General features: G+C 40.8%; 1 protein-coding gene across 3 annotated transcripts in view; it reads right to left on the reverse strand.

Annotated features, from left to right (window-relative positions):
• Positions 1-14,590, reverse strand: part of RAD51B (RAD51 paralog B) — a 365,975-nt gene extending 351,385 nt beyond the window's left edge. For all 3 annotated transcript variants that reach the window (XM_066321378.1, XM_066321379.1, XM_066321377.1), the window contains exons 1-6: positions 14,431-14,590; positions 13,506-13,619; positions 12,269-12,385; positions 6,226-6,362; positions 2,609-2,728; positions 1,182-1,365 (exon numbers count right to left, since the gene is read on the reverse strand). In XM_066321378.1, the coding sequence (XP_066177475.1) occupies positions 1,182-1,365; positions 2,609-2,728; positions 6,226-6,362; positions 12,269-12,385; positions 13,506-13,619; positions 14,431-14,514 (756 nt within the window). In that variant the 5' untranslated portion in view covers positions 14,515-14,590. The remainder of the gene's footprint in view (positions 1-1,181; positions 1,366-2,608; positions 2,729-6,225; positions 6,363-12,268; positions 12,386-13,505; positions 13,620-14,430) is intronic.
• Positions 14,591-24,276: the final 9,686 nt, after the last annotated feature.

Here is a 24,276-nt window from a genome sequence, read left to right on the forward strand (position 1 = left end):
TAAAGGAGAAGAAAATGGAGAAACAGAGAAAAATAACACCTTCTCATAAAACTTTTCCCCTTTCTCAAAGGATTCCCCTTTCTCAAATATTTTTTCAAAATATCAGAGTGTACATGCTTATGCACAGTTCTTTCCTGGCTTTATGAACAGTCACTATAATCATTACTGAGTGCACTGACTGGGATGCTATCTTTTGTACATGAACCTTGAAGGCACTTGGGTAGGGCTTAATCTTCTCCATCAGAAGTCTTTAGAAGTCACATAGCAGAAGGAAATCCATTCCTCTTAAATTACATCAGCCAGTTCCACACTTCCTATTTCTGATGTGATAGTTTCTGTGACCTCAGGAGTGTCAGAGTGGAAAAGGCCTCACCAGTCTTACAATCTTACCACAGCTGCTCTCTTACACTGCAGTGATGAGTAAGTTACCCATACCAGGAAATACTTTAAAGGGTTGAGTTTCAATGATACCTTTTAAAATGACCCTTTGTGGACCACATAATAAACACACACACAAACACATCTACACCACTGACATCTTCTAAAGCACTTTTCAATCAGGTCTACCCAGTCCTTGCACTGAGTGTCCATATCTTCCTTTGCATTTTATGGGCAAGTCTACAGACAAGGATTTGCTGAGCTGTTATTCTCTTCTGCAGGAATAAACATACTTTATCAGCTACAAAAGGAATTTACACTGTTCCAGAGCATAAGCCTTTTTGAGATTATATTAACTTAAGTAAAAGTAACAGGGGCAGAAAAAATCTTACTTACCCAGAGTATGCAGGTAGAGTGACAATGCAGTACAAAGGAACCATCAGGATAAACAATATTTAACAGCAAGAAAAAGTAGGATTTAAGGAAAAAAAAACCTCAAAAACCAAAACAAAGCATTGAGAGACAGCTGGAGACTCTATTCATCTCTTATTTGAAGTCCCAAATTAACAAAAAATAAAATAATTCCTAAGAAATTTTAAAAAAAACAAACAAAAAAATCCCACCAAATAAACACACCAAACAGAACCACTACTGTTCTTCTATTTCTCAGCTATATTCCAACAGGTATCTGCTTAAAGATTCCTGCTAGAATCATTGTCTGGTTTCTGTCTTCCTGTCGTTTTCCTTCTTCTCTTTTACCTGATACTGTAAGGCAAAAACTTAGAAAAGGAAGAAGAACTTACTGGTATTGAGAACTCCTCTGCCAAATACTTCAACACTGATGCTCCTCTACTCAAAAAGTTACTTCTCTCTGCCAGATTGCCCTGGAGTTTTGTATCAAACTCCTTTCTGACAACTGAAGCCACAGAGTCAATTATTAGAAGTTTAACTTTCTTCAAAATAATTTCTTCTTCCAAAGACATAATCCTACAAAGAAAAAAAGTCACTGATAGCATTATTTACATAAAAGATCCATTTTGTAACACTGAAATTTTAAAAATGAAGATTCCTTTAATAAGCCTAAAGTCAGTCCCTCTTTTTCCCTTCTCACACATCTCCATTAACATCTGCATGTATTAAAGAGATTCGGAAAGGAATCTGAGGCTCAGTGGGCCCAAGGCAGGACCTCTCCACAAGAGAGTTTTGGAAGGCCTCTAGCTAGCAACAATATGCTGTACAACCCCTGAATGGCAGACAGCCAGTTAAGTAGGCATTGAAACTGTGCCTCACTGTGGTCTTCCAGTACTTCAAGGGGATTTTTAAGTAAGAGGGAGAGTGACTTTTTACATGGGCAGATAGTGATAGGACAAGGGGAAGCAGCTTTAAACTTCTTAAAAGGAAGAGAGATTTAGATTAGAAGTCAGGAAGAAATACTTTACTCTGTGGGTAGTGAGGCACCAGTAGAGGTGCCCAGAGAAACTGTGGATGCCTCATTCCTGAAAATGTTCAGTGTCAAGTTGGATAGGGCTCTGAACAACCTAAGTGGGTGCTATCCCTACCTGTGATGGGAAGTTTGGAACTACATGATCTTTAAGCTCTCTTCCAACTCAAGCCATTCTATATTACTTTAATGTGCTACTAGCTGTTCTTTGATAAAGCTGTTATTAGAAGAAAAAACTATTCTGATAATACATCTCCCACTAAATAAAACACACAACATGATGCTAAAATATAACTTAATTAGTTTTCATTGAAACGTATGTTCACAAATTAATATAAGGTAATAATATGACAATACAACACTGCACTCAGGCTGGTGCTAAACAACTCCCTCCCTCCCAATGCTCGAGGAATCCTCATCTTCCTGGAAGTCAACTGGTTTGGAGGAACAAATTCCTATTTCATGGAAAATACCGTGATACCTCCACAATCCTAGAAATACCTGTCTCATGAACATTCCCCTTTAAAGGCTTACAAGGATCAGATAACACAGAAATTGTCTATCAGAAATTAAAAAGCATCAAGTGGATTAGTCACATGCTATGAAATGAAAAAAAAGCGATGTCAATCTTTCTGTAGCAGTGTTACTTTGTGGGAGACCATGCTGGTCTCATGCCACATGAAAAGGTCTCAAATAAATGAATTTCTCTTCACAAAACTTTGATACAAAAAAATATAGACAATCCAGTCAAAATGGTCTTGTCTTTCCTTAACCTCTAGAAAAGAATACCTCTTCAATACACAGCAACAGGTCAGCTCTCGGTACAGGTGGATGCTACGGGTCATGCTGAGCAGCTTTTCATCTGAGTCAAAATAATCAGGGAATCTGTTTGCTGCTATCTCAATCAACCTATCAAAAAACAACAACAACAACAAGCCAAAAGTAAGAAGGCATAATACAGCAAAAGGAATAATACAAGATAATAAGGCATCAAGTATTCAGAAAGCAAACAAAGCAAAGCTCTGAACCATAAGGAGATACCAACTAAGACTGGAAATCTTTTTAAAAGGAAAAGTATACTTTATCAGAGTGAAACAGTGGCAGTCACAACAGTTAGGTTCTCTTTCCAGTGATGCTGAGTCAGTGTACACTAGGGAAAGATATCATGCATCTGTATGCAAAGAAAGGACATATCTCCTCTAGAAGAAAAGTTTACTTACTAACTTCAAGTTTTATACCAGAGATTCCAGTCAATGACCAAGCATTTTCCTATTCTAATTATTTTATCTAAATATTACTTTTATTTAAATAAAACTACATCTCTATCTATCTTCCTTTTCACCTTTATCTTGCAGTTAAATAACAGAGTGGCTTTGTGTCACCACAGAAATTTAAGAAGCTGATGAGAAACAGAAGGTCCACTAGAAGATCCAACCAACATGGAAGCAGGACTGCAAAGAACAGAGCACAGTTCAACCCCCAGTACTCCCAGGCAAGCAGTACATGCATGGAAAATGTACATGTATAATGCCTGACAAAGTAAAAATCTTTTCACAGATAATCTCTCCTTAAAAACACGGACAATGTCATTTGGATGGGAGACTTGTACTGAGACAGCTTCTAGTTTACATTACCTATTTTAAAAAAGGGCTTATAAAATCTTAATAAGATATACTTGTTAGAACACAAGGGGGAAAAAAAACACCAAAAAAAGTAAAACCCCTGTGTCACAAAGCAACTGAGGCACCAGCTGCCAAGGCATCTACAACTGAACATTCATTCATTCAGAGACCACAGCTACAAACAGCACAACGTGACGTAACAAAAAGACTGAACAGTTGAAGTGGTTCCTTTACTGACAGAACTGAATGTGGGGTTCCATGACTAAATGCTATCCACTACCTTATCAGCAAATTCATAACCCATCAAGACCTTGCATTACAATTGCTCAGCATTCCACTGGTTATTATCTGAGTAGACTAAAGAAGCATATCAGCTTCTTATCAGCATAACACCAAAAGAAGTCAGAAGAAGCTGGATATTCATTATTTGTTGTCAAAATACCTTCATATTCACAAATCATGACTTGGAAAAAATCAAACAGATGTAAAACTAAACAGTTTTCATTATTTTGTACATGAAATCACTGAGGGAATTAAATAGTATGCATTTTAGACATGCTGACTGCCTTAAATTCCTCAGAAATTACTGGAAAGAAGTTCCACTTCTCTGACCCCAAGGCAATTTCACCTAGGTCCTTAAAGAGATGATCCAAGAATTTCACTTTGAAACTTGTAGTTACAATCTACACAGAAGTTTTTTTCCACAACAAGGATTTTAATTTTTAGCAACAAAAAATACTTTATTTATATTTTAAGCAGACATATTCCACCACCTATAGCTTGAGAAGAGTGGCATCTAGTGGATTATACTTGTGGGCACAACTTACTCGTTATCTCTCTTTAAATTTAGGCTCCTCTCATTAAAACACAAAGTTAAAGCGATTTTAGGGAAAACAAATTTTAAATCAGTTTAGAAAGAGAACTCAGGAGATTTTGAGGCAACATCCTGTTCAAAGCAGTTGAGATAAAGACTCAAGCAACTTATTTATTTCAGAAGCCTTCAAGAATGGAGGCAGCACCAGCTCTCTGGGTAAAGCTTTTTCACCACAAAGGCAGTTAGGAATTGTAAAGCTTCTCCATATATCAGCCCAGACATGAAGCTCAATGTATGAGCTGTCTCCTGCTGTCTCCCAGCACACAGCCCTGTGCCATCTCCTTCAAGCCTCCTCACTGGCAAGGGAAAGCTACTGTTAGATTGCACGAATGCCTTCTCCCTGCTCAACTGAGCAACTCCTCAGCCTCTTCACAAACAGCAAATGCTCCAGCTCCCAACCACCTCGGGAAGAGGGGATATACACCTCTCCAGCCCTGATGGTTCAGCTCCTTAGAGAATGCAACACAGAAAATATAAAATACAGTCAGTTAGCTGAAATTATGTTTATCATTTGCAACTGAGTAATACTAAATACTATTTAATACGTAAATATTCTCATCCTTAATAATAATATTTTCGCCATCTTCTTTTCTACATCCTGTTCTATTTTCAGCAGTTTAATTTTCACCTGCATCTGCCTTCCTTTTCCTTAGCACTCGTTTCTAAGTGACAAGTCTCAACTCATTCTTTATGTCCTACCATTTTTTATTATTTACATTTCAGGAACCTGAAATAAAACTTAAGTGGTGTGTAAGGAGGAAGCACTGTACTTTGCAGAGCCATTGTTGAAGCTTTTTTCTTTGATATATTATACTTCAAACTTTTGTGACATTAACTTGACAAAAAGCAGGGTTAGAAATCCTACCTTCTCATCCATGATCATTTACAACGAATTATCAATGGAAATACGTTTACTTTGATACTCCAGATTCATGCCATGGCTATTGCTACTAAATCATCTGAAATATATAAATTATTTCACTGAACCTCTTTCTGCCCATTTTTCTACACAAACAAGGATGAGACTACTGTACTTCTTGTCCTTCCACAGACCCTTAATAACTTTCAAACTTGCTCATTCCAAACAACAGGGACAAAGGAATAGAAATCTCAAAAACATCAAAGCCGCAAAGTTTAGTGAAGTTGGTAACTAAGTAAAATAAATCAGACCTACATTTAATGATACACTGCAGGATTATTTCAACACATAATCAGACAGTTAACATGGGAAGAGAGGCAACCAACATGTGTAACTCTCAAGCAATCCAGCATGGGATGTGTCCTGTCCATTCAGCACTCAAACCCACCAAAGCACACAGCTGAACCATTTGGGTTGCACGGGCCAAGCAGGAGATATCAGAAGAACCAGAGATGTAATAGAAGTAAGGTAATGCAATACTACATAGCTGCTAGGGATATAGGAGATGCAAGATTACTGCAGAAGGGAATCAGAAATGCAAGAGGTCACAAGGCCCCGTTTAACAGAAATAGGATAGAAATCTGGAGGAAAACTGGCAATGTCAGTCCCACAGTTCACTGGAAAACCTCCATTTTGTAGTCAAAATGCTGGGCCTTTACATCCTCTAATTACATTCCTGTTAACTCACAAACCAAACTGCAAAGCAAGATTTCAGGTATAGGAGTGGTAAGACCATTTAGAAATTGAAGATCATGCCATCCACCTTGCTATACCAGAACTGGAATCTGCAGCCTCATACAAATTAGGAAGGCAAGCAAGCCATTTTATTAAATTGATTTCATTGTCTGTGGAATAACTGCATGTACCAGAGCAATGTTTACTAATTACCACCAGTATTTAAAATTACACAATTAGTGCTCAGAAAGTAACTGAAGGTTCCAAGATAAAAGGTGCTAGGAAGTTAAGTGCATTTTAGAATTTCACATCTTACCTTTCAGCACTGAATGCAGACTCTGTGTCGATGTATATAACAGCCCCATCTAGTCCTCCCATGCTTACAGGCAGTGTAGCCAGAACACTCAACATAATACAAAATTGAGTTTTGCCACAACCTGGTGGGCTAGTTATCTGGAAGAAAAAAAGATTAGCAACATAACATTCATTTCACCATAACGCTCCTTTTCTCTAAGTCCCATCAGCCAGTGTTCTAGCAATTCTGCTCTTTCAGTTACCAAAGGAGACAACAACCAGGAAAAGACAGAACACAGCCCACAAAGACCAACTTGCAGTTACTCTTGGATCTGTACCTTGCAGACAAATTCATCCCCCGAAGAATAAAAACGCTTTTCAGACAAGGTCCCCTACTCTACTCATCACCTCATAAGATCTTCCCTAGAGACTCCCAGCTCTCTTCCATCTGTCCCTTTGCTACCTTCTAAAACAGAGCAGAATTAAAAGATTCACAGTTGACATTCACATAGACCTGAAAACTAAGTCCAGCACTAATGAGCTCACAGACATAAACATCTCCTTTTAAAAATCATCGTTACCTTGGTTAAGCCAGGTCTCTCCTAGAAATCACAAGGATAATTGCTTATACCCTTTAAAGACTGAATGTTCAGTATGAACCACATATATACATAAGACAGATTTTATCTGCCCCAGAGTCTACACTCTGCAATGTGTGTTTTTTTATTGGTGTTAACTCTCTATTACCATATTTCAACACCAACACCATTCAACGATCCAGACCAGTTCCCAATTCTAAGCTTCCACCTGTGCTCACGGAAAGCTCCTGTGATGAAGCAGCATTCAAAGAGACCATGCTCAGCTTGTATAAAAAGGTTCCAGTATGATTTTGAAGAGAAAAAACACCAGGATCCAAAGAACGCACTGTTTGATGAGATCACCAGTTTCTGAGAGCAGTATTTTTCTACTAGAGATGGCAGTCTGCTGTTCTTTATCCACTCAGATCTTCCAGAGATTGTGTCTGAATGCTGGGCTCTGTGTTCAGATAACTGCAAGTTCATTACTGCTATAGTGGGTCTTTAAATACAATATCACATTGCAACAGCTTCTGGGAAGGGAGATGTTGAACTTATAAACACTAGGAGGCTAAAGACAAAGTGACTTAAGGCAGCGAAAACAGTGATGGGTTCATTCTTAGTCTAGCAGCAACAAACTAATAATGCAAGGTGTAAAAACATGCCTCTCCAGGGAAGTTGAACTGTAAAACAAAGCATGCTGTCTCAAAACTCCTAGTACTGCCAGAACAAAGGCCAAAATACAGAACTATTGTTTTAAACTTAAAAACAAACTTTACAATAGAAAGACACTCAAAATCAAACTGATTTTTGAAACTATATGCACAATAATTTGGTTTCAAGCAGAAACACTCTTTCACCACACGGTATTACAGTATTACTATGGTTTTGTTTTAAGCAGTAGCAGCATGACTTGAAGCACAGAAAATTAACAGGGACACACAGAAGGATCACATTAGATACAGTTAACAGTTGGTTAAAATCCCTTTAATCACCTTTGTTTTTAAACAAGGCCTGAAAGTCAAGCTATATCAATCAATCTACTCGAAGCTTTAATGGAAGAGAAGCATTAAATGATTTGTGTTTAGAAGCACACACTGCATTCAGTGAATTCTTGTTCTGGGTTGACCTGCCTCCTATCCCATATCTTGGATACATTGTTGTGTCTGGCAGCTGCCCCTCTCTCTCTGGCGGGGCCTGCTGGCTTTTGCTTTTGCTGCTGCTGTTGGCCTTTTCTGCTTCGGCTTCCTAGCTTGGCTGCCTTGCTTCACTGCTGTTGTTTTTCTGCTGCTTTCTTTCTCTTTTTCTCTTTTCCTCTCTCTCTCTCTCTCTCTCTCTCTCCTGCTGCCCCTGCCGCTGGCTTTTCGCTGCTTCTGTTTGTTTTTTTTTCCTTCCTTTCCTCCCCACAAGGTTTGAACCGGCTCCGGACCTGACCTGACCTGAGAAGTTGGAGAAGTCCCGGGTCTGCAAGAGAAGCGTCGCACCCTCCTCATTCACAGTAACCCTCTTCCCACTTTCGGTGTTGGGGAGTGTTCTTTTTCATTGTCAATAAACCGCTTTTTCCACTTTTCCTCCAAGGTATTTTCCTTCCCAAACCCAGGGCTGGGGGCGAAGGGGTGGTGGAGGTTTTGGTTTGGGGACTCCTTTTGGAGGTTCTTCCCTAATTTATTCCAAACCAGGACACATATTTATGCAATCTATTCCCCAGCCAGTCTACTTAAATTACAAACTATCATATCAGCAATATCTGCTACAATTTATATGAACCCAAAGCCTGCATAAAAAGTGCAAAGGCAATGCACATTCCTTAGACTGTGATAGCCAATGAGTCTCACCAGTTGTTTCTTGTTAAAAAGAAGACTTGAAATGAATGAGGGGAGGGCATCAACCCAGTTTATTAAATTAAAGTGTTTAGACAACTGTGAGGATGCTTCATAAAAACATTTGTAGTTTCAGCCTTGCCTGGGAGGTGCACTGGAACCAACATTCACTTCAGTGGCTGACACAGAAGCTAATCCAGCAGAGATGCTATAAAAATGTCCAAGGATATGAGCATCATATCACAGAAAATGAGGGAACCTGGAAGCAAGCCAATGGAGCAAGAAAGCCTTTCTATTCCCCAAAATAACAATACTTCATGTTTAATCTGCATTCCTTTAGAGGGCCTTAAAACAGGCTTTTAAATAATCCATAGTGAACAGTTTTACAAAATTACAACACTTAGTTGTAGTTACCACTGATTCAGCAAGTGTTTAGAACAACAGAACCCTACTTGAAATTCCTCTATTAAACTTAAATTGAAATGTCTGCAAAAAAAGTGTTTTACTCTAAATTTGCTCTGAAAAAAAAAATCACCCAGATAGAAACATAAAGACTGCAACAGTTTTTTAAAGCATATTTCATTAGGCAGAGATAATTTATTTTCCAATAAGTTATATACTATTTTCTCTGGCACATCTGTAGGGTTTGGATGAAATCACAAGGAGCTATTTCTACATCTACCAGAAGACTAAACTCTTCAATATTCAAAAAAGGAACTATTTTAATTTTTCCTCATAAAACTTGGTCAAAAGCTCTGACCACAGAATTTCAGCTATGAAATTTTGTCTCCAATTTAAAACCTAAGATTTTGCCTCCAATTTAAAACCTAATAGCAGCTTGGGAAGAAAAAAGTCTGAAACAGTGTAATGCAAATCAAATCCCTCTGGCCTTCAAAAAGCAAGAAGATTTGGCTGGAGAAGATACCACCACAAGTCTTAATCCTTCTGATCAGGTACTCAAGTTCCAAGTTTCCAGCCACCCTCACTGCTGGGTAAAGTAACAGAAAGACAGTGATTTACCGGTCAGGAAGCAAATGAAGCATCCAGCATGCTTTTGAAGATAACTTCTCTCAGACTTAAAATATCTAATTCAAAAATGCCAAAACACAATCTACTTGTTGGCTGTGCTCCAGTGAATTGTATAAAAAAGGCAAATTAAAATTGTTAAATCATAAAATCACTCAAATTAAAAAAAAAAAGACCCGAAAGTGTTCATAAGCTGCCGTAGAGTATAAAAGCAGCAGAAGCACAGCAGCAAACTGATAGCTTTCTACTAAAATTTCATCTAGCCGTCCTGATGAATACTTAAGAGTGCTGCCAACCTTTCAAACTACTTCAGATCTCAAGACTCTTGCAAAATACTTTATAAAATCCCTCGAACCAGGCTTCAAAAGAAAAGAAAATCAGTTTCTGTATAGTTAATGGTTATCTGCCTTTTTATTTGCTGAGAAACCCCTAATAGGTGCCCTAATTGCTTTCCACACTTAGTACCTAAAAGGCAAATAAAAAGCAACACACTGCTTCATTTTTTCTTGGAAACATCTAATTTTTGACTTATTCATCACATTTCTGGATTCTACCTAGTTACCTCTATATTATTTCTGACTAAATAGTTAAGTATCAGTCATCAACCAAGCCCAAGGTGCAGGTGGAAGGACACAGAGCTGGTCTCATCCACTACATGACTTGTACAGATGCCAACATGTCCCTCCCTTGGCGAGATCTCCCATCTGTTGGTTTCTTGTAGCGAACTGGACCAGAAAGGTCTTCTCATTTTTAACCAAAATATTTCAGAATACAAAAACATTCACGTTCAAAAGCTTTTTTTCAGAAGAAAACTCAAAAGTGCACTATTACCTTTCTTGGTGCTGTGCTTTTCATTTATATTCAGATAAAAGTTTGGCTTATATTTGAATATATTAATTTTCCCCCAACTAACTTTAAATACAATGATACATAGGGACTATGACTATTCTTAAAATACAGTTTATCAACAGTTACTCATGTTTTCTTATATTTAAAGGCCAAATATTCTAAGAAAACACTGGGGGTCATATTAAAATTGAGTATTGTGATAATTAACCAGGCTCAGAAGTGTACAAAATATATAGCTCTGGAAAATTAAGCACTCACATTAATTTCCTGTAGAGCATTATTTTATATCATCTCAGGAAAATTGTATTTGACATCCATACTTTGAGATCAACTATTTGCAGAGCTTAGTTTTAAATAAATTTTAAACAAAACCAACATAAAACTTCAAGGTCAGCTAAACTCCCCTAAAACTCTCAGCATGTTAACCACTGCTTTTCCTCAGATCTCTCTCTGGAGCAATGCCAAGAACATGGCAATCAGCAAGCCTGAATTCTACTACTGCTCTAAAGCCATTCTACCTGCTCTTCAGGTAAGAACACATAAGACAGACTGCACTGATTGCTGAATGACAGCTCCATTTAGGATTAAGAACAAAGACAAATATTTATGATACTGTTATCAGCAGCCTTGTAAATTAACCATGTGGCTCTTAGGACCCAAAAGAATCGCATCCACTTGTTTTTTTCAGCAGAAAAAAATTCATATTCAACATTCCAAATATTTTGGCACCACTCCTGAGCCAGTCACAAGCTCAAAGACAAATCATCCTATCACAGAAAAGAGATATCTCTATGCTACTTCTCCCTCCTGCCTCTGCAGCAGTGGCTCTGCACTTCAACTAAAGAAGCCCAATTCAGAAGTTTAAGCACGTGAACAGCCATTCTCTGACTCCAGTGAGGAATGGTTAGTGGACCACACAGCACTCTTGCAAAACTAGACTGTAGCTGCAAGCAAGCATCGTTTCCTTTCAAACATGGACTATACTACTTCATCAGGTAACCGCATGAACCATAATCCCTGTGAAAAGACAGAGTCCAGCCACTGCTTTGCTGATAAAAAAATAATATTTTTAGGAAGCTCATCTCCTGCTGAAGGTACTGTGCTCAACAGCAGCACAGTTACAATCTCAGGACCACACATATTGCTACTACGTATACTTTCCACTATATAGGAACAGCTCTTCAAAGAAACAGAGTTTAGCAAGTTGTTTCTCCCAGAATTTAAAGACCTGCAGTATTCACCTGAAGTTCTTCTGACCTAAACTTCTTACAGTAAATTGGCAACAAAGCTAGGCCTAGATATGGAGAAAATATTAATTCTGACAGAGCAGTTTAAGTTCATGGATGCATTCTTAAACATTTTTATGGTAACCCACATGGTGTATATTCCATCGCCTACAAAAAGAAATTCTCAGAATCTTTAAATCTAACAGCCCCTCATTACATAAGAGATCCTAATGCAGGGACTGTTTAGTCTCAACTCAGAGTTGCTTGAACACTAGTGTGTTCTAAATCACTGTTAGATTTCATAAGTCATTTCTATCAGAGATCAAAATCAATCTAGCTTGATTCTAGGGTGTGAAAAAAACGTATTTTCCTCATAGTAAGATTTTCACAACTTCTCTGACTATTTGCCACAGTAGACAAAGAAAAGCACTTGGCAAGGACTGTTCTCATCCAAAAATTCTTATGTATTTTGTGTTTGAAGCACCTGACACAAGACAGTCCAGCTCATCTGTGGCTTTTGATTTCTAAGCAGAATGCTCAACTAAAGTAAAATATATTGAACAAGTTACCTCTGTGAGGGATCCACAAGGCACTCCACCATGCAGGACTCTATCCAAACTATGAAGCGTGGTGGATAAAAAGGCTGAAGAAGGATTGACAGACTTCCTTAATTTCATTTCATAAGCCTACAAAAGGAAGGAAAAATAGCAAAAGAAAACAAGAAAATCAGAAAATGCTTTTTTAATGGAAACAGGAAAATTGTATTTGCTTTAGACAACCTGGTATGACATAACACCTGACAATGAGAGAAGTATTGTTACATTAAGCTATAGTCTGCCCTTAGCTCATCACCCTTCCTTTTACTAATATTCCATTTATAGCTCACAGAGCAGATTTAAGTCTTTTTCCTCTTCCTCACCACAATATTAAATAATAAGCCCTTAATCAAGATGCGACAAAAGTTGTTTCTCCTTCTATTAAAAAAAGTTTGTTTTCAACCAGTAAAACTCCCTGATCAATGCTCATCACTAATTTGCTAGCTTTAAATACATTCAATAAAAGTCATACTAATTCTTCTATTACTAACTTTATTGCAGCATATTAGTCAATTTAAAGTTTCACAGAATTACTCATATAATTTCTATGCCAATTACACAGAATAAACTTGGACATGCATTATTTGTGTAAGGAATAAAAAGGGGGTTGCATTGACTGACGTCAGAACTGTCTGCCTTCTCTCTGTTCTAACAGACAGAACGTCTTTTCATATTAATTCAAAAAGTAAAGAAAATGCTGCCACTGCACTGCAGCTAACATGTTTCCTTCTGCCACCCTCCCAATTAGGCTACTGTAGCCTAAGGCACACTACAACTTATGGCATGGGTCGAAAAAGTCCTCAAGAAATTATTTTCAGGATCACTTCAATTCTTGGCACCACTTTTATATCTAAACCAAATTTATACTGAAATTCTTATTATTTGGTTGTAGTAAACAAAATTTTTATTTTCTTAGTTGCAGGATACAAACTAGAAGCAATTTTTACATGTTGGATTAGCAGACTTATTTCCCTACTGCACCCAGAACTGATGCTGCAAGCCTGAACAATCTCATGAGGCTATAACACCTAATAAATGTAACTGCATCAACCTAAAGTGCATCAGAGACCTACATTTAAAAATAAAAACATTATGTCATTGTGCAACAAAACTGAGACACCACAAGCCTCTCAGCTTAAAAGATGAGTGACAATGTTCAGCTTTTTCTCAGATACTGTATCAAAACCAGTATCAACATGAGCACACTCACCGTCTGCATTTTGGGAGCACAAGCTCGGCTGACTTTACAAAGAAGCTTCTGCACCTCATAGTAGCTCTGTCCTGTTAGTTTCATTAGCTCCAAGAGGGAAAGACATAAGAAGTCCTGAAAGATTACAGAGCAATTTAGAGAGTTCAACCTAGAAATCCAGGCTGGGGACTAAACTAATGCAATTTGTGTAAAATCAGTACATATTCCACTGGTTTAGCAACAATACTTTTACACATTGATGAGGTCCCCTCTCAGTTGTCTCTTCTTGAGGCTGAGCAGGCCCAGCTCCCTCAGTCTTTCCTCGTAAGAGAGAAGTTTCAATTCCATCTTCATAGCCCTTCGCTGGACCCTCTCCAGAATCTCCATGTCTCTCTGGTACTGAGGAGCCCAGAGCTGCACACAGCACTCCAGGTCAGGCCTCACCAGGGCTGAGTACAGGGGCAGAATCACCTTCCTTGACCTGCTGTCAGTGCTCTTCCTAATGCAGCCCAGGATCCCATTGTCCCTCTTGGTCACAAGGACACACTGCTGGCTCATGGACATCTTGTTGTCCACCAGCATCCCCAGGCCCTTCTCCACAGCACTGCTTCTGTGACTTCCCTCGTCCATATGGATAATAAGTACATAAAAGTTTAAATGTTTTAGTTAGGCATCTATAATTTTAAAGCTCTATTTTCACAAGGCAGCAGCCAGAGAGAGTCTGAAAGGCTCCCTACTTGATAGAAAGTAAAGCTCCCTGTTTAATTAAACTGCCTAAAGGTGAATTTTACATACATTAAAGCAACACAATCATACACACACACACAAAAAAAAAAACCCACACCCAAAAAACCCCACCAGTCCACCAACAAAACACCAAAACCACCAAACGAAATCGATCCACAAAATACCCACCCCCCATAAACAGAAGAACTCTTTGTTCTACCTGGCAGGTAGTGATCTGATAGCGACTCAGCCTTTCACACATTTCCTGAGACAACTGTGCTCTTCTTAGTTTCTTAGCAGCCATGCTTCCCAATCTACAGGCCAAACAAAAAAAGTTTGAAAGACAATTTGAATAAGACTGTGTGGACAATTCCACTAACTGCTTGCTAAAGAACAGGGAGGTGTGCACATATACATGATGTAATGCGATACAGATTTCCCATATAAGTCTGTGTCACATGAAATTACATTACCAGTCTGAATGTAGTTTTGTTAAATTACATCTCATATTAGACTGTGTATGAGAACATACCAGTGAGAACAGCAGGGTCAGCAATGTCTACAGGACAGATGTTTCTGGGACACAAACAAGCTACAAATTAGGCAGTCATGAGCTGAACAAGAGCTCCTTATGCTATACTGCACTGGCAAGAAATAATTCTCTTTGGATGCTTGAAGGTAAATTGTAGAGCAACCTCAGTAAGCATTCAGCCCTAGAATATACACTGCTAGATTACAGCACTCAGCTCTGTGACCTATTCGCACTGAATTCTACTGCACTAAACACCACGGGATGCTGCCCAGCGCAGTACAACCCAAAGCGCACACATATGCTTGACCACGACGCTGTTGCACACATACTGTTTAGGCAACATTCTTAGTATTAATTCATACAGACATTCAGGGAACACAAAGATTTTTTACAACGCAGAAAGTGCAAGTATCGCAAACGTTTGCCATAACACAAAACTGCTACAACTTAGCAGATGCACAGGCCCCCCACATCTTCACAAGATGGAAACTTTATTGCCCCCTCGACAAAATTCTCCTTAAACAGGAAAGAATCCCAAAGTGTAAGGCTCCCTCCGCGCATTAGCTTGTGACACGTGGATGAGCCTGCAGCCGGAGACCCAGCCCGGCTCCCCTCTCGCCCCCGGCAGCGAAAGCCGCGGGCACCAGGAAACCCGCTCCCGGCGCAAACCAGGCTCACCCCGCGGCTGGGCTGTCCCGCCGCCCACCAGCCCCGCGCCGGGCCCGGGCTGTCGGGCCGGACCGGGTCAGCCCCGCGCCGGGCCCGGGCTGTCGGGCCGGACCGGGTCAGCCCCGCGCCGGGCCCGGGCTGTCGGGCCGGACCGGGTCAGCCCCGCGCCGGGCCCGGGCTGTCGGGCCGGACCGGGTCAGCCCCGCGCCGGGCCCGGGCTGTCGGGCCGGACCGGGTCAGCCCCGCGGCGCCAGCGGAACCGCGCGCCCAGAGCTTTGCAAACACTCCCCACGGCAGGCGCCAGGGGACGGAGCCGCCCGCCAAGGCCTGCGCTCGCGATTGGCTGCGCTGCCGCCAATCATCGTCCAGCGCTGACGGCCGGCGGCGCGCGGGGCATGCCGGGAGAGGTAGTTCCCGGGGGCGCGCGCTTGTCATGGCGGCCGTGCTGTGAGGGGTAGTGTCCATCTGCACCTGCTAAGTGAGGAGACTGCTCTCCTTTGCGGAGACTGAGGGCCCGAGGGGGTGTTTAAGGTTCCTTCCACCCTTGAATGTGAGAACACCCCCGGAGGCGGGAACCTTGCATGGCACTCTCGTGCTGTAATGTAGAAATTCCTTCCGTCCTCTGCACAAAAGCGCCTACAAAACCCGAAAGTCTCTAGCATGAAGAGTACCATGCACGTGGTCAGTTATTAGTAAAGGGTATTGGAATGATGTCCTTGTTTTCATATTTCGGGCTCTAAATACGGAAACAGCTGGTTTCATATTTATTTTATATACAGCCGGTCTGCTGCCATTTGTGAGAGAAATGCCCCATAAAGTGAATCACGGAATCAACGAGGGTGGAAAAGAGCTCTGGGGTCGAGTCCGAGCTACTACCGAACACCACCTTGTCACACCCCGGCTCTAAGTGCCACATCAAGTCTTTCCTTCAACAACTGCAGGGACAGTGACCCCACCACCGCCCTGGGCAGCCCATCCCAATGCCAAATCACTCTTTCTGTGAAGAAATTCCTCCTAACATCCAACCTAAACCTCCCCTCGTGCGATTTAACTCTGTCCTCTTGTTCTGCTGGTTACCTGGGAGAGGAGGCCACACCCCACCTGGCTACAGCCTTTTTTCATGTAGTTGTGGAGAATGATAAGGCCCGAGCCAACTTTTTGCTAGGCTAAAACAAGTTACCTCAGCTCCCTCAGCTGCTCCTCAGTGAACTCCAGGACCTTCATTAGCTTTGTTGCCCTTCTCTGGACGCCCTCTAGTACCTCAATGTACTTCCTGAATTGAGGGGTTCGGAACTGAACCCAGTACTCGAGATGTGGTTTCACCAATGCCAAATACAGGAGAAGAATAATTTCCCTAGTCCTGCTGGCCACACTATTCCTGGTATAGGGAATTTCTGAATGTAACACGGAGAAGCAGTCATCAAACATGACTGACACGAATGTCTATGGGATGAGTTTTCCAACTCATTCTAGGTTATACTAGAAAGCATTGAACTTACTACTGTGTATAAGTTATCTGCATAATCCATACAGTACTAAAAAATAACCCAACTGGGAAAAAAATGGGCCAAACTACCTTGAACATCTAACTGCAAAACTGCGCATTGGGAAGTGCATGGCTGGGCTTTTGTCTATTCTGAAAAACAATTGCCACAGCAAAGCTTCAAACTACAGAACACTTCAGCCACTCTTCCAAATGAGTGAACAGTAGAACCACAAAAGCTATCATAAAATGCCCAACAACCAGAGTCTCAAAAAGGGTCAGGGAATTAATGTTTCTTTTCTACCTTGAAGGGAGCTTACATGCTGAAAGAAGTCCAGAGGATTTAAGGAGCTGGGCAGGGAGTAAGCTGCCCATACAAAAGCAACTCAGAGCTGTAGTGAAAAGGTAGCTGAACAGGGAGAGATGGCATAGAGGAAGAGCTCCTCCTAGTGTAGTCAGCCTTTAAAAGTTGACTTGAAAAATGTGAGTCACATTTGAGAAAAGCTGTCAAAGGAAAGGGAAAAGATGTCTGCTGCTGCAGTTCAGTTTCAACGTAAAAAGGAGGAGATGACCATACTGTAACAGTATAACTGCTGTTTCCTCCTCAGTACAGGGGTAGCATAAGCCCTACCTTCCCACCAGAGGAAAGGAGAGCATTGCCTTGATGACTTTTCTTTCCTCCCACAAATGCATCAGGGCTTTCCCTTTGCCTCCAGGCCAACAGGCTTCCTTTCCACTTTCTACACAAATAGAATACCTGTATCACACCAGAGAACTGTTTTGGGATATTGAGCACAGGAAGAAAATCTTACCAGCCAATTACTTTAGAAAATTTGTGAGCAAAATCAATATAGCCAGGTGCCTCTCCTGCATGTCCTTTGAATCTCATTTCTCAGAGGTGTCATGACTGTTCCCCAGTCTGCTTCCCAGATATGCAGATACATCTTTAAACCTACTGTCAAATAATTGTGCATCATCTTCTCCGTGTAACTCAAGGGAGAGAACATTCAGAGGATAACCAGAGATGTGTTCACATATGCTTAGTCACTGTCAACACTCTCAAGCAGCAACACAGCAGGCAGTATCACATATGTTTGACTAGGGACAGTAGTCGCTAGGGAATTCAGGGCACTCTGCAAACAGCTCTGCTCTGTGACCTTGGTCACGCCCCTTGACAACAGGGTGTCTGTTTTCCATCTTGGCTTTGTTTTTGCCTATTTAGTTGGCAAACAGAGGAAGTAGTGCCGGTCCAATAGACTTATGTGTCGGGCATGATAGAGCAGAGAACTGTGCTAGTCTAAGCCTCTTGCTGCTTCTGGAACTTATAATAAGAAAGGATAAATAAAGCTAAGAGATGATTATAAGAACTGAGTTTCATCACATTAACATAAGAAGGTCATTTAAACTAGCAACACTGGAGGAAGAGTCAGAGAGGCAGTAATATAAAAGCAAGAACAAATGAGGTCTCACAGAATCAAAAGCATCTAACATCAAGCACACCAATTTAAAAAAAGGAATGGTGATTAGCTGTCTAAGGGGAAAGCAGAAAGGGATAGAGTCTGATTTGAAGGAGACATGATAAAATACTTATCAGCTCTTACCCAAATAAATACTCAGTAGTTAATAATTCTGCAGTTGCCTAGAATTGAAAAGATAATGGTAAAATGTTTCCTTTCTGGAAAAGATTCCACAGAAAAGTTTCTTCCTCAAACCCAAGACAGCCTTTTCTGAGCATTTTCAGATAATAGTTTGCATTCTGGAATATTTCAGATTATTCATGTAATTACTAAAACAGTGTCAGCTCACTGATACTGACTACATTTCTCAGGTTTTTTACTATTTTCCAACTATCAATTCTTGCCTTAAAATTAGCAGTGTTCTCTTACTCCTATGAAAATATCTCCCCAAGAGTAGTAGACTCTCCAAGAGAGCACAGCAACAATTCTGACTCACAAGGGTAATCCAGATATTCAGAGCAATTCCCCATCTTATGCTTGCTGACTTATGTCTAATTAGTCTAATATATTTTTATTCCTTAGGGTTACTTACTTGATGCCTACTGCATTCTTTAATAGAAAGAAATGACCCATGAGCTCTGGAGACTGCAAAACAGTTAAAGAACAGCACATGCTTTCTTGAGATTAAGGTCCCAAGAGGTTGCTCAATAACAGTACACAAAGGACCCTCCAATGAATTGTTCTATGTCTGTCTCCCCAAAGGAGATTTATTTCCAATCCTTTGAGGTTTCCCCATTTCAAAAAAAAAAAAGAAATTCAAAAGATCTCATAAGTAGGCCTGCACCCTGGTTGAAAACACTTTCTTTTTCATTCTGTCCACACCAGCACAGCTTTAGCAAAGATTTTGCCAGATGCATCTTCTCCAGGGATGGGGTGAAAGGAAACCACCTTTCTGTTGTTTTTCGAAGCTGCTCAGCGCAGTTGCCATTGTGAAAAAGACCTGTGAAAAAGTTACCCATCTTTTCATTTTGACTTATTCTTCCCCTCACACCCCAGTCACCTGAACCATCTGTGGACTGGATAAATGCTTCTCCCCAGGCAATTAACCTTTTTCCTCCTGCTCAGGAAGGATTAAACCCAATTATTAATGAATCCTCCTCAGGTATTAGTGAAGACCTGTCTGACCACACACCTTTACACCCAGGAAAAAGAAGATATTTTTCCCCAGGACAGGCAGAAGGCATCTCTCTGTTTTCTGCCTATTCACACATGCTGCTGTGAAGCCAGAATTATCCACAACCTCCAAAACTATTTCAGAAATATTCAGCAGTGGTGTAGAATTTTTTTGAAAGGGAGCGTCTGTACCTCCTACCATTTTTACAAAAAAGCAGACTGGTCACATTCACTGCTATTGCAGGCAGAAGGGCAGCCCCACCTGCATGTTACAGCTTTGAAAAACTCATCTGCATTTGCTTTCTGCCCAAACTACAACAAACAAATTGAGAGACTTCAGGGATTATTCCACTTTTAGCCTGTACTCATCTAAGAAGATTACCCACCAAGATCAGCTTCCTACTTCACTTAGCTTTTTGTGGTTAAAGGGACAGGAGGAGTCATTCAAGTCTTTGGAGTTTTTATATTTCCCAGTTAAGTTTCTGTTAGCTGAGAAGGCCATGAACTGATACAGCAGCAGCATAATAGTCTATGTGAAGTTGTTACAGAGAAGATTTTTACCTGTACATGCTAAACCAAATTTACCATGCATAAAACAAACCTGACTGTCTCCTGCCTTTCACCTGTGCCTTACCAGCACCCCTTTTTTACTGCCTTGTCTTGATCTTCTGTTTACTGAAGTTGCTGTGGTTGTCCCAGTAGTGATGTCTGCAATCACCATGCCTTGCCACTCTTAACACAGATTTTCCTGCAGCTTTCCCTGAGATGGTGAGATAGACCAAGAAGTGACAATTATCACAGCGGGAGGCCCTAGGAGCCTTGTGATCCTTCACAGTATGCAGCCTCTATTGAGAAGCTGCAATTAGACTAGAAAAATCAAAGCACCTCACAGTGACCAGTAGTGAAAGTGCACTGTGTACCTACCCCTTGTCATCACATTCAGAGTCAGACACCATGAAATTAGCACTGATGATGCCTTGTTTTAGCAATTAGGGTATGACATCTGTTGCTTTCAGGTACAGCCCTCGCTCCATCTGTACAATTCTTCAGTGGAGAAAAGAGACAACAGGAACCAGAGGACTTGACTGAGAGATGAGCTTTTTTGCTAAGACAACACCAGCAGAGAAGAGTGAATCTCAGACACTCATCTCTTGCGCAGTTGAAATGGGGGGAAAGGATTTTTCACTTTATGATGTTACAGATTGATTGCTCTGATAACGCAGCAGCTGATCTCAACCCAGTAGCTCTTATTTCAAACAACACACAAACCAGAAAGCAAACAAAGCCTGAAACATTTCATTCCTTTAATTGTTTCAGTCTGGGACCTTTGGCTTTTACATGGCTTTCAGTCTACTTATTTTTAAAGCAATGAATGAGATCCCTATGGCTGGAACTACAAAGGAAACTGCTCAGACATTCTCACCATTCTCCCCTAGAAGATGTTGCCAAAGTGTTTCCAAAGGTGGATGAGTGGCCTGGAAGAAGAACACAAAACCTGGGCAGAGAAAGCAGAAAAATATCTCCACTGCCACAGTATTTGTGCTTTGCAGTTTTCTGCTTGCCTGTGAAAGAATGAGACATCTTCATGCTCTGCAATTGGTTGTTACTCATGCTCACAGCACACCTACAAGGAACTCAGCAGTCTCAAACAAGATCAAAACACAGATCTAGTGTCCTGTGTCTTAGCAGTGTTGGAGAACAGATGGAAGAGATATCTTAGTGGATAATTACAGAAGATTTAACCACAGAGGAAATAAGAGATCAGGTTAATTCTGTGGTGATTATTTTTTTAGCTTGGAGCATGGCACTTCTGGGATGAGCACACAGCAGTAATATATGCAAATATCACCCCAGTACTCCAGTACCATAAACTCAATTACTATAAGGACTATCTAGGCAAGCATGTTTGTCACTCAGTGTTTGGGTACCATGCTATAGCTGTGATCACATTATCCTCAGCCTACATTGACTGCCCATGACAAATTGATTTTACAGAGGCACAGCTATATTTTAAATAAATCATTACAGCAAATTGTATTAAATTAACTATGCAGCAAACTAAACCTATACTTAACTGAAGTAAAATAGGACACTGTACAGCAAGAAGCTGAATGCATGATTAGCTATTTTGCTGAGCCAGGATCCTATTGATTGTCTAATAACTGAACTTTGGTTTCAGTGGTCTTTAGGATAAAGGCTTATAAATCTGCATGAAGCATCAGAGTCCAATCCAGTTTAGTCACTGAAGGAATATTTTCCTGGATCTCAGTTTTCACACCAAAGAGGGAAAGGGCATGAAATGAGAACACTCTCAGCCTTGCAAAGTAAAATGCACCATAAGGAAATGTGCCAGTGAGCTGACAGAAGATAGAGATATCCTGCATTCATCACTGACTTTCATCAGCTGTGCTGTCATGGCATCAGTAGGGACGTGTGTATCCTGGGCTGTGTGTCTCAACAGCCGTATGGTACCAAAAGTTTGATTCAACTGGCTCTCATTCAGCTTCCACTGGGAGCTGTGTGTTTCCCTGACCTCGCAGTGGGAACGCACCAAGTCACATACAAAGGCCAAATGATTTTTTAAAGCCTCTAATTTGAGCTGGCTTCATTTTAGAGCTTCCAGCTTGAAATACTTTCATCCCCAAGGGTGCACAGCTGACATACTTCTAACTGGAGTCATCTGAAGAGAATCAGGAGAGAAATGTCCCAGACTGGTAAAACTTGAGTCACTCTAAATCTATGGTCACTTTTTACATATCTAGGCTTGAATGATAGGATCAGAAATATAGACAAGTCATCACGGCTGGGGAATGGGCAGATGAGCAAGATGACTTGAGGTCAGTGAAGTGAATAAAGTTATAGTAAATCAGGCTCAGAACAGAAACAGAGGTTTGGATATTAAAAACACACACCATAAACACACAGTTTTGATTGTTTCTTTCTCTCTGTCTTTAATCTTACTGGGGCAAAAAGAAGCTGGGACGATGAATGAATGTCAGATGTGAAGAAAATCTTTGAGCTTTCAATTTCCTATTATAAACCAGGACTAGAATAGTAAAAAGCAGCAGAGGTCAGAAATGAGATGGAGTGGAAACAAAAGCAGCATTCACCCTCTTATTCCAGGGATAATGGTTTCAATCTGCTGTGTATGAAGAAAGACACTGGGATAGAAAATCCAGAAAGAGCAGAATGTTTTACAGTGCAAGAGAGGGATACCGTTAATTGTACTAGACCTATGTATGGTTTGCTCTGAAGTTTTCTAGCTATAATTCTGCCATCCTACACCATAGTCTTGTACCTAAACCACAGAGAGAGTGCCCAGGCCCTGCTTTGCCATCTGGGAAGGGTCAGACGATAAAGAACAATTCTGGAGCCATCCAGAAGCCAAGACTTCTGTCTCCATCCCAGCGTACCCAAGAAGGGCAGATGTTTGGTTTCTGTTAGATTAAGCTTTTGGCTGGAGATTAAGCTTTGCTGTGGGTTAGCCGCTGATCCTAACTGGATAGCCTTCCTTTCTATCTGCCAAAAATGCCTAGAGTAACACACTGGCTCTTTTTGTGCAGTCTGTCAACAATCAAAATAAACTCATAATATCAAAACTATGTATTTTAAATTAAATGAAAAAAAAATAGGTTCATATGGGCAGTAATTCTCACAGTCTTTCCTCCCCACTGCTAATTTCCTCTGCTTACAAGTGCTTCCATTCCTCCTTCTTCCTGTTCAAAACTTGAAGAAAAAAGGAAATTGCTGACACCAATTCAGCCACAAAAGTGTGGATATTGAGGGAATCCAAGAAGGGCAAGACTTTCTTCTTATGCACCAAGGTAGGAAGACTGATCACTTGGTAAAATGAAATTTATTATCTACATTCCACCTCAGAAACATTTCCTGATATTTACTGTTTCTGGCACCATTAGCCTCTGTGCATGAGGGAAGGGGGAACATAGTGGGGCAGTTCATGTTTTTAGGCCAGCAGCACTGCAAAGCCATACTGGTGTCCCATATGGATCTGCAGGTTTTGGAGGGCACTTGCTAAAACCAGTTCCCTTCTCTTGTGCAGATTTCAGCACTTGAGGCAAATCCTGGTTTCTCTGGTCAATGTCCTTTCCTTATTAAAACATGAAAATTTGAAGCAGCTTTGTCTGAAGCAGGGTTTAGTAACAAGTAAGGTCCATGTTCCCTTTGGTTCTCATCCAATGTTACTGATTTCACCATTCAGTGAGCATAAAACATTCCCTCTGTGATTTAGTAGGATTTTACACAGAGCCTGCAAGCTCTGAGCAAGAGCCTGCAAGCATGAGACACAGAATAACAAAGAAATTAGTCCAGACTAAGGACACTACCTTTTCCTTTTCTTCAGGAACCATGTCTGTGCTGGTGCATGCAAGCAGCTGGGCTACACAGGCACTCCTTTGTTGGGAGTGTCTGGCTCCAGCACTTTCCAGAACACGGGTGAGTACCACCTGCCTGTGCTGAGCCAGGCTGGTCCCAGAGGCTACTGAGCACCCTGGCTGTGAGCTGGCACCCTGGAGTGCCTGTATCTGCATTTGAGTTGTACTGATACTGAGAGGTATTTCAAAAATACCCTACTGTGACAAAGTGCCCATTTCTGCCTGCCTTTAAAGAACCAGTTTTCCCCCACACAAATAGCCTTTTAACAGTTCAATGAGTAACTGCTGCTCCTCTGCTCAGGCTCACCCTCAATACTTGGGCTGCAAGGTGGAGCAGCAATGGGGATATTTGATCAATGCT

Source organism: Sylvia atricapilla, chromosome 6, assembly GCF_009819655.1.
Source record: "Sylvia atricapilla isolate bSylAtr1 chromosome 6, bSylAtr1.pri, whole genome shotgun sequence".
NCBI classification, from domain to species: Eukaryota; Metazoa; Chordata; class Aves; order Passeriformes; family Sylviidae; genus Sylvia; species Sylvia atricapilla.